At 44.0% G+C, this 17,050-nt stretch overlaps 1 protein-coding gene across 12 annotated transcripts in view; it reads right to left on the reverse strand.

Moving 5' to 3' along the window:
- NEO1 (neogenin 1) overlaps nucleotides 1-17,050 on the reverse strand; it is a 514,543-nt gene that overhangs the window by 9,749 nt on the left and 487,744 nt on the right. For all 12 annotated transcript variants that reach the window (XM_069222245.1, XM_069222241.1, XM_069222240.1 and 9 more), the window contains 2 exons: nucleotides 16,441-16,679; nucleotides 6,262-6,354 (listed from right to left, as the gene is read on the reverse strand). In XM_069222245.1, coding sequence (XP_069078346.1) covers nucleotides 6,262-6,354; nucleotides 16,441-16,679 — 332 coding nt within the window. The remainder of the gene's footprint in view (nucleotides 1-6,261; nucleotides 6,355-16,440; nucleotides 16,680-17,050) is intronic.

Raw genomic sequence — 17,050 nt, forward strand, 5'->3', positions numbered from 1 at the left:
ATTTCTGATTTTCATAGCAGCCCTCCTGTGAAAGAGGCAGTTCCTTCCATTGGTGACCCAAGTGGCGAGTAACTAAATCTCTAGAAATGGAACCAAAGCACTGGCATTCTGTACTCCCAGGTTTAGCCCATCGACAGTATAGTGAGGGGGGAATAGGATGTTGACTCCTCATCATTAGTGCCATGGGGAACACTTTGCATACCCTAAATTGAGTAGGAGCAAAATCCAAATAAGGCCTCTTGCCTCTGATAGCACTGGCGTTGAGTCAGGTTTCAAACTGATAGGCTGCATTTTTGTTATCTTGTAGCAAGCAAGTTATGGGGAGGGCCAATAATGTCTTGGGGCCGTGTGTCCGATGTCGGAGTCTGGTCCAGGGCCAGTTCTGGCACAGTCGGGTACTGGCACAGAAAGGACTGGTATGGACCCAGGGCAGAAAGTCTGAACTGGTGTCAGAACGGGTCTAAGCATGCGTTCACCCATGGTTAGATGACACCAAGGAAAGTCCAACTGGAGCCCCTGCATCTGTAAGAACTGGTGCAAGGCCACTATATGCTTGCAACAGCCTGGGGAATCCTGGCCGCGCAGAGACCAGTTGCAAGACCGAATCAGAGCCAGAAGATGCTTGTGAGGTATGATCTTTCGAGTGATGCCCTTGTGGTTCCTCGCCTGATTTTGGGTGATGGGATTGTGTTAACTCATACTTGGCTTTCTTGTACATCGTTGACTTACTTGACTTCGAGCGGGACTTCATGTGGGACCAGTCCCTTGTACAGAATCACAAGAGGACTTGTAACTTGGAGAGAGGGCGTATGTTTTGATATCCACCTGTTATGTTCGGCAATGTAGATTTTCGCCTCCTGGATAACCTTTGGGTGCATGATGCAACATTTTTCGCACATTTTTGAGTTGTGATTACATCCCCAGCACCAAAGACGCACATTATTCGGGTACATGACTAACACCTGCTCCTTAAAGTCAAAGCACAGCTTGAATCCTGTTGCTTTTCAAGGGAAACATCATCCCTGACACTCTGAAGTAAATCTGAAGTGGTTGAAGACTAACAAAGTTAGGAGAGCAGCTCTGAGCATGAGTTGAGGGAAGGAAAGAAAGGAGCTCACATCAGCGCACAGGGGTGGTGCTTGTATGCTTGCTCTGCTTTCGGTGTGGTACAGAGTCATCACTGAGCCACATGACACCAACAACCTGCATGCAGAAGCACTGCTGTAAAATACGTGAGAACCAGTTAGAACCCTGAGGATATAGGAAAAGGAACAGAATCCTCGATTAGAAGTATCCATGAGGAAATGCCATTAAAATTATTCTGGAATAAGGGGACAGGAGGGGAGATAGGTACATACTCGTTGAAAAATTAGAGATCACCCCTCCACAAGCTGTGATAACTTTTTATTAGTCCCTGGAGATAAAAAAAATAGGGTGGGGGAGAGAAAACCCATTAAAATACGCATTTGCTGTATGGCAGGGTAATGCAAATTAAATGACCAAGGACGAAGGAGCACATCTTCCGCTCACAACTCAACTTATTCAGCAAATTAAGGGCTTGCAGAGTTCCTCTGGGCACTATCACCAGCAGTCACCAGCATTTCAGATTAAAGATAAATATCATCAGCGGTCACTGTAGACTTTACTTTAGCTCACCAAGATTCACTTTGTGTAAATCAGCTTTCCCGAAGGGATTGCTCCAGATAGAGGGAAAGAGTGTGCGCTTCTTTCCAGACTTAAGTGAGCAAATACAGGTGTTGGGCATTGAGGGAAAAGACATGGAACTCAGCAAAACTGAGTTTGGCACAATAACGTAACATACTGTTCACAAATGCTGAAGCAGCACATGCTTTTTAAGTGGACTTAAGTCTTCAATCGCATGTAATAACAGTGTACATCACTTCTTTCTGCTGTTTCCTTAACAAATGTTTTTTATGGGATAAGTTTGTTACCCTTGTGCCCAATGCTCAACCTGGAGGACTAGTGGATTGCGCTTCATCTCGTCTTTAACCTTTGACCTGCCCAGCTTGGGCGACCCTCCCAGGAGACAAAGATCCCACCAGCACAGCTCACTGAAGCACACAAGCCCCTCGACCTTTTCAAGGTGGTGATCCTCAGAGGAGCTACCTAATCCACCATAATGTCACAGCAGTCTGTGCCCTGGGCTTGGAAAGGGTGCTCAAAAATTATTTTTTGCAGTATTTGATTTAACCTGATATGAAGATCGCATGTTTATTAAACATTCAGAAGTGTCTACTAGTGTTGCAAATCATTTTTGGCAAAGTTACTGATTGGTAATGCTTGGTGGAATACTGTGCACTCATCCTGGTCTGTTGTTTACTTACCAATAAAATGATTTAGAGATGAAATCCAATTATGTACTATATAAGCAAAATCCATTACAATCCAACACTCAAAATTCAGCTATTAACGCAGAGACTTGGGATGGCCTGATGTATCTCAAGTCCCTCACTTTTTGTCAAAGGACCAAGCTTTAATTTATTCAGACGAACCACTGATGAACATAGTTTTTCACCGTTTTATCACTGGAAAGCAGTACAGGGGAAGTTAATACATCCCTTCATGTACCTGGGTGGCTGAACAGTTGTCAGTATTTGCCACTGTTCTACCTCAGCTTTTCTGCTGCCTTACTTATCCTACAATTGACAGCAACATATTCCTGGAATTGTGTCACACCTGTCAGGCTGACTGCTGGCATGGGCTAACTGGCCAACTAGAATACTAAAACAAATAATCCTTATTTCTTCTCGGGGACTCAGAAGCAGATACCAGTAATGCACCAGATCTCTTCGACATACCACCTGCTCGCTGATGTGGGTCCAAATTCATAATGACAGATCCTATGTCTAGATCCATTTGATGAGTAATTCATGTTTTTTGTTCTTTAAATACATCCCCCGGGACCCTCTGTTTGAGCAGAGGGAATTTATATGGATTAAGTACTGGACAGAGGTGAACAAAGAGTAAAAGCAATTGAATCAAATATCTTTAAAATGTTGAAATGCAGCAGGGAAAACATATTTTTGTTAGATAATAATGTAGAGTTCGACTATAAGAAAAAGTGATTACAGTAATTAAAACAGGTAACTGCTTTACAGAGATGTTCAAATATAAGACCTATCATTATTAGTATGATGTCACACCAACAACTCACACAAGAACACACATGTATAATAGAATCTGGAAGAGAGGCTACACCCTCCTGCTTACATTGTGCAAATTGCAGAGGTGTAATAAAGTTTGACATAATACAATATAACAGCCATATATAGGTAAAACGGTAATTGGAATTACAGGACATTCAAATTGCGATTACAGTGTATTGTATTGTGTGTCAATATGGAATTAAATGCCTTGTGGGTTAAATTATGTGGGAATAAAAGAAGAATCAGTGAAAGTAAAATGGAATGAGCGCCCCATAAAAGACTGAACAATGAATAGCCTTCAGAAGGAAGACATTTTAAATTGAAAGGACATCAATATTAATAAGGTTCAAATTCAGATGGAAAAGTAATTTTAAAAAAAGGCCACAGAACAAGACTCTTAATGGAAGCAGATAGAAAAAGAGAAGACTGACGTATGTTTCTGTGAACTGAGAAGTCTAAAATGAAAGGGACTGAACATATTTAAAACAATTGGATATCTCATAATCTGAAGCTGGCTTTTCAGTTTTGCATTTTAGAAAATTGATTCAGTTGCATTCTCTCCTGTAGGCGATTTTCTCACCCAAATGTACAGAGATTAAACAACATAAATGTTTAATCTTAATTGTAAATATGGATAAACTCTGAAAAGCATTGTGACTGAAGGAGAAACAACAGAAAAGAGAAACGAATAACTCAGGATAAAGATTACCAGAACAATAAGCAAGCATTTGCAATGCAATGGGTCTTGCATTTGTTCCAGTTAGAGCTATTGGTGCTGTAAATTCCCAACTACACATTTCTTGCCATATAAATTGAAAATGAAATGCAGAACATTAGTTGACATAAGCAAGCCGGTTCAAAGCGCTGTGGCCGCCATGAGCATGAGCGCGAAGGAGAAACATAAAAGGAAAAAAGTTTGCTCAAAGTCAAACATATCAGCAATCGTGCAATTATCCATGTAACAAGGTCATTCTGCAAGAGGGTAACAAAACCTCCCCATGGAGTGACAAACATAAAGCATTTACCAATTATAACAAATGATTTTTTTAAGGCAAGCCCACGAACAAGTGAAAGTGATGGGTGTGAGGTGGGCGTGGTTAAAAGCCCACACTACTTACAACAGGTCAAAGCGCTTGCGCGCTCGACATAAAGATAGTGACATTTTTCAAGGAATGGTGTGAGCCACAAAGGGAAAAATTTGCAAGAGAAGGTAACAGACAAGGACTGGGGTCAATCATGTGACACACTGAATACAAGAAAAGAACTGGAAACAGAACTGAAGTTGAAAAATCAGGAGTGCAAGGTTACAAATCTGAATTGTGGCTTCCACTGAATGCCATTATTATGAATACCGTATTCAAAGCTTTTCTCATTAGTGCGGATAAAGAGCCACTTCCCTCATCTTCACCCAGGCATTCAAAAATGAAAAAAAGAGCTTTGGAATGGCTGTGAACAGACTGCCAACTCCCAGGCCTCCCTTTTTCAAAGTACATTTTTATTGGGTTTTCAGTTTCCAACAATACAATATATTGTATGCACAGACTTTTGGACTGTTAATATATTATTGCCCGATCAGCTGAATATATAAAAGAGTCTTGACAAGTTTTCCAATCATTGTGGCCCTGTTTGTAGATCATAACATAGAAACTTACCCCCTCACACCAGTATCCTCCCTCTGGAGTGTCCATCTCGTACTAGAGGGAGGTATACTTAAGCATTCCGTATGGCATTATAACTTGTGATACTAGGGTAGATTTTAATCTGCCCGGGGTGAGGCGCGTAGTAATCCTTGGGGATGAAGGGCACTGCTAGGGTGTTGTGGTCCATAAGCAGGTTTTGGTAGGTGGAAAAGTATATGAGGGAGCTGCCACTCTCTCAATCCGACGACCAGATGGTATTGGAGGCAGTTGGAAGGAGCTCTGTAGAGCAGTGGTTCCCAACCTTTTGACTTCTGTGGACCCCCACTTTATCATTACTGGAACCCGAGGACCCCCATGGAATCATTATTGGATTCTGGGGACCCCCCCACTGTGTCATTACTGAAAGCTGGGGACCTAATATGTTAATATTATTTCATTTTCTAAGCATTCGCGGACCCCAAGGGGTCCTCGGACCACAGGTTGGGAACCATTGCTGTAGAGGAAAATTGGTTGAGGTGTAGGATGTTGGTATGTCCTCAGTCCCATAATCTTTGAACTCTTCTAACCCGTCATCCCAGTGTTTCAAATGGCGTTTTACGTAGTCCACAGTTTTCCTCCCTTTGCAGTGCTTTGCTATCAGCTCCGACCCAGGTGGCAACACCCTGCCGCCACACTTGAAGTGCTGGGGGAGTTGACCTGCTTTCCAGCGCGTGGTAATGGCTTGTTAACGAGCAGGAGTGATAGATCTAGGCATTTAGTGTACACCTTGGCTTGTTTAGGACGAGGATAAACACCCAGCAGGCAGGCTTCCAGTCAGCTTAACCGTGGACAAGCTATTCTCTTCCATTACATGCCTAGATTACCCTTCGAGAAGGTGTGCAGACACACATAATGCTATGGAAGAAAAAATGCTTGAGCATGTTGGCACCTAGGGCAGATATTTAACACTGAGGGCTTAATCTAGAGTAGCCTAGAAGGTGTGAGGTAGGCCTTGTTTAAACTGAAAACATATGAGCATTCCGGGAGACTCTGCAGGTATTCCAGTACTCTCTTCCATTCCTTTAATTAAATGGGTACCCCGAGCACTCTTACTACCAGAGTTTGCAGGGAGGGAGGGAGGAAGGGAAGGAGGGAGAGAGAGAGAGTGTGTTTTTTTTTTTTTTTTTTTTTTTTAACATCTGAGTTAATTATCATCTTAGGTACCATTCTTATGAAGCCAAACTATCATCTAGTCAAAGGCTAAATTCATTCACTCACGATCAACAGTTTTCCATCACCTGCCCAAGCTAACTTTCCCATCAACACACCATGTCATACCACCATCTCATCCACTCTCTTACCTAAACACCACCACTCCAATTTCAAATTTCAATGTATATTCCAAGGCGAAAACCATGGTCAGTACCATACACTATTGTAACTTAATGCCTTCTGACTCAAGGTGTCAAACTCACGTTGTGGAGGTTGAGACTCAAATGGCATCATCATTTTGGGTCTCATGCCACGCCTTCCTGCCAGTGTAGACATGCTGTCTTCAGACTCGTGCCCTAAGGAGACAGAAAAGTAATTAGGTTACAACTCTGTAGTCTTATCCAACACAGACACAAAATGACTTTATTTTTTATTAAATGTTTATTATTCTTTTTTAACATTAGTCAAAAGTATGCTTTAAAGAGAACAGTAAAGAGTTAAGCAACAAGTCAGTAAGTTGGTGGTACATCACTGAATATGTTACAACAGGCTAAAGTGTGTTAACGTGTATCAAGTCCGACAAGTTAGACCTGTTAGATAGAAGCTTTGAAGCTTTGAAGCCTGTGCCTTAAAGTTAAGGTTGGATTAACAATAAGGTTACACAGTACTCTTGGGTGGATTACTCATGTGTAACTGGAGTGCCTAATAATACATATAAACAGTTTATTTTTCGCACAACAACATAATTATTTTAACAAACTTCCGGGATATCCTAACTATTATTTCTGCAGGTCCTATATTTGTCACCAATCATTATATTTTACCTTGTAAGGGGGAAAGTTAAACATATATCTGTGACTATCCTGTGTCATTCAGCATGTTGTACTTAGGTGAGCTTGATCGTATGCCAATGCTTAATGGGGCTCGGCTACCACGAGGGCCAATGATTATGCCTCCCCGGTGAAGTGGACTCAGTGATAGATGCCGCAGGTGTAATGTCTGCAGAGTCATGTATAGCGGTATGTAGGTCAGATACTATGGCATCCCAAGCATTAGCGATCGGGTATTTATGGAATCCTAAATTATCCTCTCTGTTCAGGGCAATGCTTTCTGCCCGCGCCCACACCACCAAAGATTGCATCCAGGATGTTAGCGGTGGAGGGGCAGGCGACTTCCTCCTGTGGGTGATGAGTCTTTTGGCTAGTAAGAGGCCAAGATCTATGAAGCAGGATGTGACTCTATATTTTTTGCCTCTAGGATACAAGCCCAGTAAGCATGCCTCTCATGTAATTAAAACATCCCGTCCAGTGCAGAGGGACAGGTAATGCTTCAATCCGTGCCAATAGCGGTATAGTTGAGGGCATGACCACAGCATGTGTATAATGTCTGCATATGCCAGGTAGCATCGAAGACACTCCGAGTCAACGCAGTGGAAATATCTGTTGATCTTGGCAGGGGTGAGATAGGCTCTGTGTATTATGTATAGTTATATTAAACTGAATTGGGTGTTTTGAGGAACATAGGTGGGGCCCTCAAGTATTGTGGACCATATGCCCAGCTGAGGGCGGCCCTGATCCACAGTATCCCCGTAGAGATGGAAACACAGGAGGCCGCTCCATTGGAGATGTGACTTTTGGAGGGTGAGGTAACAAGGAAATTGATTTCATTGACATATGGTACTATAATGAGAAACACACAACCCTCATTAATCACACTATAGGAGAGGTGGAGAAGGGACTGCGGGGAGCTGGAGGAGGCAGATTGGGTAGAAGCGCTTATGTTCCCAGCAGAGGAAGCTATCCTAGCATCACTTAAACTAATACAACTTAAAATACTGCACCGGGTGTACTATACAAGGTCCTTGCTTCATAAGATAGGGAGTGCCACGAATGCTAACTGTTTGTGGTGCTGTGGGGACATTGGCACATTTTATCACACCATTTGGCGCTGCCCTACGATAGCCAGGTTTAGGAGGGAAGTAGGAAAGGCCCTGGGAATATGAAGCCAAACTGATCACACCAGGTACCAAAAGCTACTGATCAATCTCGGTTTTAAGATTTCTAAGAGAGACACTGCCAGAAAGTGCGGATCAGGGACACCCCCAGGCCATGATGAATGGAGGGAGGGCATGGCCAGATGTCGCAAAATGGAAAGAGAAGTATAGCGGGGCAGAGGTAAAGAAAAAAAAGAGAAAATATGGGGTAGTTGGGAGATGGGATAGGCACAAAATTGAAACTCGGGTAAGACCTAGGCTTTGGTGCACGACTCCAGTTACAAAGGGGAGATGAGGGCCAAAGACACTCCAGAGTCACGGAAGGGACTGTGGAAACAGAATGGTACAGTCATTGCTTGCCCACAGTGTGAGACCCCTGACAGGTATAAATAAGACCATGCTACGAGAATGAAAGGTACCAGAGGAGGGGGTGAGGAGGGTTTGGGCATTTCAATTCAATCTCCCGAGTTTTAATTTAATTACTTGTCATTGCTCTCCGATATGTGTGCATTGTTGAATTGTGATGTACAACCCACAAAATCTAATAAAAATATGATTAAAAAAATATATTGTGGACCACTCCTTGTCGGACATAGAGTGCCTCGAGCGGAGGAGCTGTGCGTATTCACAAAGAATCCACCAGCCAGTTAACAAGGTACTTGCCATGGCCAATTACGCAAAGACACTGAATTGTGTTGTGCATCGGTGGCTCTTGTGCCATGTCTCCCCACTCCCTCCTCAATGTTATGATCAGTGAGTTATATATCATAAATTGGTCAGGCTGTAGTCCCTCCCCGTCCAACAATGCCTCATATGTAAGATGTTTCCAGTCTCCATATAGGTCTCCAACCGTATGTAGTAGATCAGTTCTGGAGGCAATATGCCTCCCCCTCTGTGATCCCAGCAGAGCCAGTGCAGGGGCATAAGTGGGTGTTTCCCTCGTGAGGGAGAGACATCGACATAAGCAATGATACAAACACTTGTAGGAGTGATGTCTGAGGCATCGGTGCCTTAGAGCAGGGATGGAATAAGTGTAATAGTCTAGTTTGTCCTTATGTAGGTGCTGAGGCTGCATTGTCCAACAACGGCAGTCCAGCCAACCATCGCGCCACCCATTGTAATTGTGATGCCAGATAATAGTGCTCAAAGTTCGGCACTGCCAGCCTGCCTCAGTCTGTCGGCTTGTAAAGTAAAAGGTGCCACTAGGCAGCGAGAGGCATTCGTTATAAAGTCTCGGAGAACACTCAAGAGCTCGGAAAAATGGGAGGCACGCTGTATATTGGTAGGTTTGTGAAATGACACAAAAGGACATTTTAGGATAATCATAGGATGAAATAGTCGCACGAGGTATGTAACTATGGACTATCAAATAATTTTTCCGTATTGAGTTTGATCTTATTTATTCAAGTACTGCAACAAAAACCCAATACATACAACACTGCCTAGTCCGCCAACATAATTCAGTGGAACCCAATAGTCAGAATGAATTCAGAGGACCATTGTTACAAGAAAGTATTCTAAATTCAATTATTCATAGATAGCTGACCCATAGTAATATTAAATAATCATATGGATTGACAGCCACAGAGGTAAATTCTGTAACAGAAGAGAGCCTGTAGCACAGTTCTGGAAAACCTGACCGGAATCCTAGTGAAACTGCATAGTTTATCCAAATGACTGCATAGCTTGCAAAATACGAACAGCAGCCAAGGCCATGTTTATACACATTTCCAATTTAGAAATGTAGTCAACACAATGGCAGAATTTGCCTTGAACTGAAATAAATAGGAGTGCAGGCTCCTGGGTGTCCAACCTATTGCAAGCGTACACAAGTAAAGACACAGGCTCTACCATTAACTTGGAGGTAGAAATTCCATGTGTCCTGGTTTGCACTAACAATGGAAAAAAGACAACCAACCAAAACGCAACACTTTCAAATGTCTTTTGCGCATCAGAGAAAGTTGCTGAGCACTCACACAGCTGTTTTCATAGGTATAATTTAACACTAATAAAAGTGAAAGATATATGAAACCACTGGAAGGCTCCAAAACATGACTCAGCTATACTGAAAAGCTTGGAAGAAAAATGTGTACTTATACATAGCACTACTTGGTCCTGATGCACCTCTGTCAGAGGATAAGCAGAAAAAGAGAAAGTTTACTCAAGGGTCATCTTAGAGTCCAATTACCATTCAGGCTAGGGGGTGTCTCTGTGCGAGATAGGTTCCACCTAATCCTGAGTGATCCGATGGTTCTAAACCTGAAATTACCTGACTCTCCAATAATTATTGGTCCAGGAACATCAGGGGCAAGGGCTGAAGGCAAAGTTGCAGCTTGTCCCCCACCTGATCCCTGAAAGCATCTTCTTGGAGGAACTGACAATGCTACCCTGGACCTCAAATGGTCGTGAACCTTATTACTCTGGCCGCAAGTGCCCCATGCCAGAGGAAGATGATTGGACACACAGCAACCCTGTCCGACCTTCCCGACACACAGACAGACAGACAGACACACACAAAGACACGCACCATTGCCAGATCAAGAAAGCACAGAGGCTGAGCTACAGGTACCATCTTGAGGATGAAAAGAGCAAGAGTGAGCAGACAACACTTGCCCACCATCATCCAAGACTGGGTGGTCCTCTTTTAGCCATCCAATCCCTTACCCCTGGGCTCAGAGCAAGTGGCAAAGAGGAGCGTTAAACAAGTCAGAATATGGAACGCTAGGTGGAATATGACTCAGAATAATATCAGCATATTTATTATCCATCCAGACATGTTTAACTTGTAATTCAACAGAGGCTGGGAGAAACTGCTGGATAGAATTGGTAATTCAGCACCAGGACACCTACAGGTAAATCAAGCGATTTATAAACACATTTAACATAACATAATTCAGTCACTAACTCAGGCTACTCTGCACTGCTCAACTCTTAAATCAGGCCCCTAGTCTTAAAGCTACTTTCCATTATCAATCTGTGGGTACTCTGCAACTTGGTGGTGAGAATGGAAACTACTTCTATCATTTTAAGAGATTTGCATGCCAGTACCATGTGCATATGTATGAATTACTCATAGTACGCTCCTTTCCTCACTCTTAGGAACACCTCAACAATTCCATTCCTGAAAAATGAGGCAATCACTATTTTTGGTCGAAGGACAAAGGAGAACGCTTTGATTAGGGCTAGCTGTAAGGAAATGCCTCCTTGGCATGGTTGCCCCCTGACTTTTTGCCTTTGCTGATGCTATGTTTACAATTGAAAGTGTGCTGAGGCCTGCTAACCAGGCCCCAGCACCAGTGTTCTTTCCCTAACCTGTACTTTTGTATCCACAATTGGCAGACCCTGGCATCCAGATAAGTCCCTTGTAACTGGTACTTCTAGTACCAAGGGCCCTGATGCCAAGGAAGGTCTCTAAGGGCTGCAGCATGTCTTATGCCACCCTGGAGACCTCTCACTCAGCACAGACACACTGCTTGCCAGCTTGTGTGTGCTAGTGAGGACAAAACGAGTAAGTCGACATGGCACTCCCCTCAGGGTGCCATGCCAGCCTCTCACTGCCTATGCAGTATAGGTAAGACACCCCTCTAGCAGGCCTTACAGCCCTAAGGCAGGGTGCACTATACCATAGGTGAGGGTACCAGTGCATGAGCATGGTACCCCTACAGTGTCTAAACAAAACCTTAGACATTGTAAGTGCAGGGTAGCCATAAGAGTATATGGTCTGGGAGTTTGTCAAACACGAACTCCACAGCACCATAATGGCTACACTGAAAACTGGGAAGTTTGGTATCAAACTTCTCAGCACAATAAATGCACACTGATGCCAGTGTACATTTTATTGTAAAATACACCCCAGAGGGCACCTTAGAGATGCCCCCTGAAACTTAACCGACTATCTGTGTAGGCTGACTAGTTTTAGCAGCCTGCCACAAACCGAGACATGTTGCTGGCCCCATGGGGAGAGTGCCTTTGTCACTCTGAGGCCAGTAACAAAGCCTGCACTGGGTGGAGATGCTAACACCTCCCCCAGGCAGGAATTGTCACACCTGGCGGTGAGCCTCAAAGGCTCACCTCCTTTGTGCCAACCCAGCAGGACACTCCAGCTAGTGGAGTTGCCCGCCCCCTCCGGCCACGGCCCCCACTTTTGGCGGCAAGGCTGGAGGGAACAAAGAAAGCAACAAGGAGGAGTCACTGGCCAGTCAGGACAGCCCCTAAGGTGTCCTGAGCTGAGGTGACTCTGACTTTTAGAAATCCTCCATCTTGCAGATGGAGGATTCCCCCAATAGGGTTAGGATTGTGACCCCCTCCCCTTGGGAGGAGGCACAAAGAGGGTGTACCCACCCTCAGGGCTAGTAGCCATTGGCTACTAACCCCCCAGACCTAAACACGCCCTTAAATTTAGTATTTAAGGGCTACCCTGAACCCTAGAAAATTAGATTCCTGCAACTACAAGAAGAAGGACTGCCTAGCTGAAAACCCCTGCAGAGGAAGACCAGAAGACGACAACTGCCTTGGCTCCAGAAACTCACCGGCCTGTCTCCTGCCTTCCAAAGATCCTGCTCCAGCGACGCCTTCCAAAGGGACCAGCGACCTCGACATCCTCTGAGGACTGCCCCTGCTTCGAAAAGACAAGAAACTCCCGAGGACAGCGGACCTGCTCCAAGAAAAGCTGCAACTTTGTTTCCAGCAGCTTTAAAGAACCCTGCAAGCTCCCCGCAAGAAGCGTGAGACTTGCAACACTGCACCCGGCGACCCCGACTCGGCTGGTGGCGATCCAACACCTCAGGAGGGACCCCAGGACTACTCTAAGACTGTGAGTACAAAAACCTGTCCCCCTGAGCCCCCACAGCGCCGCCTGCAGAGGGAATCCCGAGGCTTCCCCTGACCGCGACTCTTTGAATCCTAAGTCCCGACACCTGGGAGAGACCCTGCACCCGCAGCCCCCAGGACCTGAAGGACCGGACTTTCACTGGAGGAGTGACCCCCAGGAGTCCCTCTCCCTTGATCAAGTGGAGGTTTCCCCGAGGAACCCCCCCCTTGCCTGCCTGCAGCGCTGAAGAGATCCCTAGATCTCCCATTGACTTCCATTACAAACCCGACGCTTGTTTCTACACTGCACCCGGCCGCCCCCGCGCTGCTGAGGGTGAAATTTCTGTGTGGGCTTGTGTCCCCCCCGGTGCCCTACAAAACCCCCCTGGTCTGCCCTCCGAAGACGCGGGTACTTACCTGCAAGCAGACCGGAACCGGGGCACCCCCTTCTCTCCATTCTAGCCTATGTGTTTTGGGCACCACTTTGAACTCTGCACCTGACCGGCCCTGAGCTGCTGGTGTGGTGACTTTGGGGTTGCTCTGAACCCCCAACGGTGGGCTACCTTGGACCAAGAACTAAGCCCTGTAAGTGTCTTACTTACCTGGTTAACCTAACAAATACTTACCTCCCCTAGGAACTGTGAAAATTGCACTAAGTGTCCACTTTTAAAACAGCTATTTGTGAATAACTTGAAAAGTATACATGCAATTTTGATGATTTGAAGTTCCTAAAGTACTTACCTGCAATACCTTTCGAATGAGATATTACATGTAGAATTTGAACCTGTGGTTCTTAAAATAAACTAAGAAAAGATATTTTTCTATACAAAAACCTATTGGCTGGATTTGTCTCCGAGTGTGTGTACCTCATTTATTGTCTATGTGTATGTACAACAAATGCTTAACACTACTCCTTGGATAAGCCTACTGCTCGACCACACTACCACAAAATAGAGCATTAGGATTATCTATTTTTACCACTATTTTACCTCTAAGGGGAACCCTTGGACTCTGTGCATGCTATTCCTTACTTTGAAATAGCACATACAGAGCCAACTTCCTACACTAGCTCTTTCCCATGCTCTACTTGTGGTAAGACTCCACATCAATTGAGAAGATTAGGTATTGCTAAAAAGATTGTGGTAATATTTCTGGACAAATCTTGCATTGCTTCTGGAAGATGTCTCAAGAGCAAGAGTTGGCAGAACGCATACCAGTTCATCATATAGCCTCACGGCATGTCTTTAACTAGTACATACTCGAAGAATGCCTTTGATACTTACTCCATCCTCCACTATAAATCCTTTCAACCAAAAACAATGAAGAAAACCCTTCCAGTAGGCTCAAGTTCTCAGTGAAAGAAAAACTATAGTGAATCACCAAAACCTTTCAAACCAGCTAATAATCTTGGTCACAAATTGGAGGCATAACAGAAGTAGTGAGGAGATGTTTATATGAAGGCCCTGAGGAGACTTCATTGGCACTGGTTACCGGTGTTAATCCTCTAGCACATAACATTTGTAAAATCTGTAACATTTGTAAAATTATCCAAACCAAAATGTACGATTCTAAAAACAAGTTGCAACAACATACTTGTCCTAAGATTTGCTAGTCCTCTGATGTGCAACATCAACTGGTACATTCTTGGCCAAAACAGTTTGTCAAGCCAGAATCTACATCATCTCAAAAAAAGGAACTGCTGTATGGGTACTAAAACAATATCAAGCAGCCTTAATAACTTTGTGTCATCTTAACCAACCAGGACAAAAAGAGCATGACAAAATTATGTTGATCAAACAGTTTAAATGTTATAAGTGATGAATGCCCAAAAGCAGTTCTCTGGTTGCTAGCCAATTGGAATTTTACCATTCACGACTGTTCTCCATGAATAACTCTGAAACTAATGCCAACTGTGTTTTATGGCGTTTATTTAATCATTTGAAGCAGTTTCATGATTTGGTGAAAATCTGCACAGCAGTTTGAGAGATATATATATGCCAAAATATGACTGCCCACTGTGTGTATCAAAGTATGCTTATTTTTCAAATAGTTCACAAATGACTAGTAGTAGATCGCAAAGTACAGAAAATAAAGCCATACTACACACACATGCGCATGAGTACTGAGCACTTACAGGACCTGCCCTACTCAATGTTTGGAAACATTAGGAAGAAAAGCAAACAAACAAAAAAAAACAATGAAGCAGCACAAGTGAAGAACCAAAGTTGCATTATTCATTTGCTGTGCAGGCCTTGGAGCCAGCCATTTTTGAATCTCTCTCCATGGCATCACTGACCGGCTGGGAAAGATAGACGAAAAACGGCATTCATCAATACCCTCCTTTAGCCTTGCCAGGAACAGGGAAAGGGATGCTACATGCACACAGATCTCTTAAGCTGGGATGTTTTAAAAAGTTACCTTCAGGACCTTCCTAAGCACTGCAGAAGAGTTGTTGCCAACGCCTTGCTCAAGGGCACAGAAAGCGTGGGCCTCTAATCCCCAAATACTCCTCGTCTCGCCCAAAAGCAAGGGGGGAAATAACTCTCACCGAGTACTGCAGGTTGGGGTGGTGGTCATTTAACAGATGCTTAAGAGGGAGCATAGAGGGGAAGCAGGACGAAAAGGAGCATGCTGAGTTTGGGGGGGGGGGGGGGGGCACACAGAGGGTCTGGCAGCAAACAAGAAAATAGAAGGTGAGGAGCTGCTTGGCGGACAGGGGAGGCTGCAGGAGTTGCAGAGATGGGGAGGAACAATGGGGGATCAGGAGGCAGTGGCACGGAGGAGATGTAGCGGTAGGTGCAGGGCAGCATAAATCGGACAGTGTGGCAACAGAGTTGGCAAAGGGTTGAGGCACACCCATCATCATACGTCCACACATCCAACATCATAAAACAACACAAGCACTACCATATACCAACACACCTACATGTCCACACATGACCTCATATGCCTCCATACACGCACCATCAAACTCCAACACTATCATAGGCCAGCAGACCCAAAATCATAGGTCAACAGATTCACCGTCATAGGACAACAGATTCCCCACACACCCACTGTCAGACACAAACAGAGAAACCATTCTATGTCCACATAATCACTATCAGAACACATCCACCATATATCCACTAATGCAACATCACACATCTAGAGCTACCCTCACAGATAAACACAGCCACCAGACGTCCACACAACCACCAACAGGCTTTCCTTTTAAACCAATCTTTTCCTACTTTAAGTAGTCCATCTTGCATACTTTTCTAGTTCTGCTTCCACACTATGTACAATTTTCTTTCTTTTTTTTTTTAATTGGGAACATTTATTCTGTCCACTCATCACAAAGGTCACTTTAAAAACGTACACACAAAAGCCATGAAAAGGCTAAAAGCAAGTAAATTTGAATTGAAAAAGTGCAGTGTCAGTGTAATAGGATATCTGCCATATCCTATGCGAATCTGGAGACTCCTTAGCATAGGAACTCTCCCAACACATGATGGGCACACCTGACAGTAACAATGCCTAATCACCTTGTCACAGGTTATTGTGACCAGTTTTACGGATTGAGCGCCTCACAGTACTCACAGTAACAATCTCTGCTCACCGTAAATTCATGTGACTCAACAAATAAACCAATACTTACCGCGGTAGGAATTTCGACGTTGATGGATTGGGCCATCCATGGCATTGTCAACAGGAGTAACATCTTGGGAATTGCGAGGTATTGGGGTGTCTGTCATAATTGGGTTTGGGTCTGGGGATTTTTCAGTGGGTTTCAATTCCAACCTCTCATGGTGAATCCAGAGGTCCGGAGGTTTCACATCCTTCGAGCTCCCTTTGTACTTATGAGACCCGTTAACTGATTTACATGCAGCTCTTTTCCTATTTAAAAACATGTAAAATAAATAACTATGAAACTCTGGACATACATCACAGAAAACAAAATATCACTTAGGACCCACATGGTAGAACCAGAGGCAGAAGCTTGGGCCAGAAGTTTAGGATTATGAAAAAATGCAAAGCAGTAATGTTGGAAGAAGGCCATTTCGTAATTTCACCTGATTTGAATTTATTGGAAGAATGCCAAGAAAACACTGATATGGAAATAGGAGGTGAAGAGTGTATTGGAAGCAAAGAGAAAGACTCAGAGAAATAAAGTTGGAAGCATAGGAAAAAGGAAGTTTAGAAACACAACAGGAAAAGGGTGGGAGAAAATCGCAAAGGTGCTAATGAGAAGTAAAGATCAGAGAGTA

The sequence above is a fragment of the Pleurodeles waltl genome, chromosome 3_1, assembly GCF_031143425.1.
Source record: "Pleurodeles waltl isolate 20211129_DDA chromosome 3_1, aPleWal1.hap1.20221129, whole genome shotgun sequence".
NCBI classification, from domain to species: Eukaryota; Metazoa; Chordata; class Amphibia; order Caudata; family Salamandridae; genus Pleurodeles; species Pleurodeles waltl.